Genomic DNA, 966 nt, shown 5'->3' with positions numbered 1-966 from the left:
CTGGCAGACTTTTAGGATGTTGTTGCGAAACTCAATATGTTGGGTCTCAACTAGATGCTATTCCCATGTGTGTAGTTCCTGAAGTACAAGGCAAGTGGGCCTCACTTCAAAGCCAGAAAGGGTGTTTTGTTCAGTTGCTGAAATAAAAACAAATTCAGATTGAAAATTCGGAAGGAATTTGTCCTTTTATGGCAAGTAAATTCCTTGTTTCTTAGTCTTTCTCTTTCTCTCACTCTCTCTCTCTCTCTCTCTCTCTCTCTCTCTCTCTCTCACACACACACACACACACTCTCTCTCTTTCTCCCTCTCTCTAACGCACATACACACACACACACACACACACACACACACACACACACTTCCCCTCTGTGAAATGGCCAGCCCCTATCCTTAAGTGCCTCCTCCCAAGCACACACAAACTCACAAACTCACACACACACACACACACACATCCCTTTTCTCACACACCTGTCAGGATGGCGTTCTCGGAGGTCCATGTCAAGGCGCTGTTCGCTGGACTCCTCTTGCTGTGTACGGCGTCCCCGCTCACCAATGGATACTTACACCAATGGATTACACACTTTGCTGTGACTTGATTTTTTACCAGTGTTTGTGTCTCTCCTCCTCCTCTCTCCTCTCCTCTCTCATCCCCCCTTCTGTCCTCTCTTCTCTTTTCATCTCCTCTGCTCTTCTCTTTCTCCTCTTCTCTCTTCTTTCTCCTCCTTTTTATCTCTTCTTTCTCTCCTCCTCTCCTCTCTTCTCTTCTCTCCTCTCTCCTCCTTTTCTTTCCTCCCCTCTTCTCTCCTCTGCTCCTCTCTTTCTCTTTTCCTTTTCTCTCTTCCCTTTCTCTATTTGTCTATCCTCTCCTCTCATCTCCTCTGTCATCTCCTCTCCTCCTCTCCTCTCTTCTATCTTCTGCTGTATTCTCTCTATCCTTCTTTTCTTTCTCCTGTTGTTTCTCTTCCT

General features: G+C 46.1%; 1 protein-coding gene across 2 annotated transcripts in view; it reads left to right on the top strand.

Moving 5' to 3' along the window:
- Nucleotides 1–460: 460 nt before the first annotated feature.
- pecam1a (platelet and endothelial cell adhesion molecule 1a) overlaps nt 461–966 on the top strand; it is a 23,713-nt gene continuing 23,207 nt past the window's right edge. For both annotated transcript variants that reach the window (XM_076297726.1, XM_076297725.1), the window contains exon 1: nt 461–531. In XM_076297726.1, coding sequence (XP_076153841.1) covers nt 477–531 — 55 coding nt within the window. In that variant the 5' untranslated portion in view covers nt 461–476. The remainder of the gene's footprint in view (nt 532–966) is intronic.

The sequence above is a fragment of the Alosa pseudoharengus genome, unplaced genomic scaffold (assembly GCF_046254945.1).
Source record: "Alosa pseudoharengus isolate Yale_2024_CS ecotype anadromous, Long Island Sound unplaced genomic scaffold, YU_APseudo_1.1 YU_APseudo_1.1_scf_21, whole genome shotgun sequence".
NCBI classification, from domain to species: Eukaryota; Metazoa; Chordata; class Actinopteri; order Clupeiformes; family Clupeidae; genus Alosa; species Alosa pseudoharengus.
This window is presented reverse-complemented; position numbering and strand designations above follow the sequence as displayed.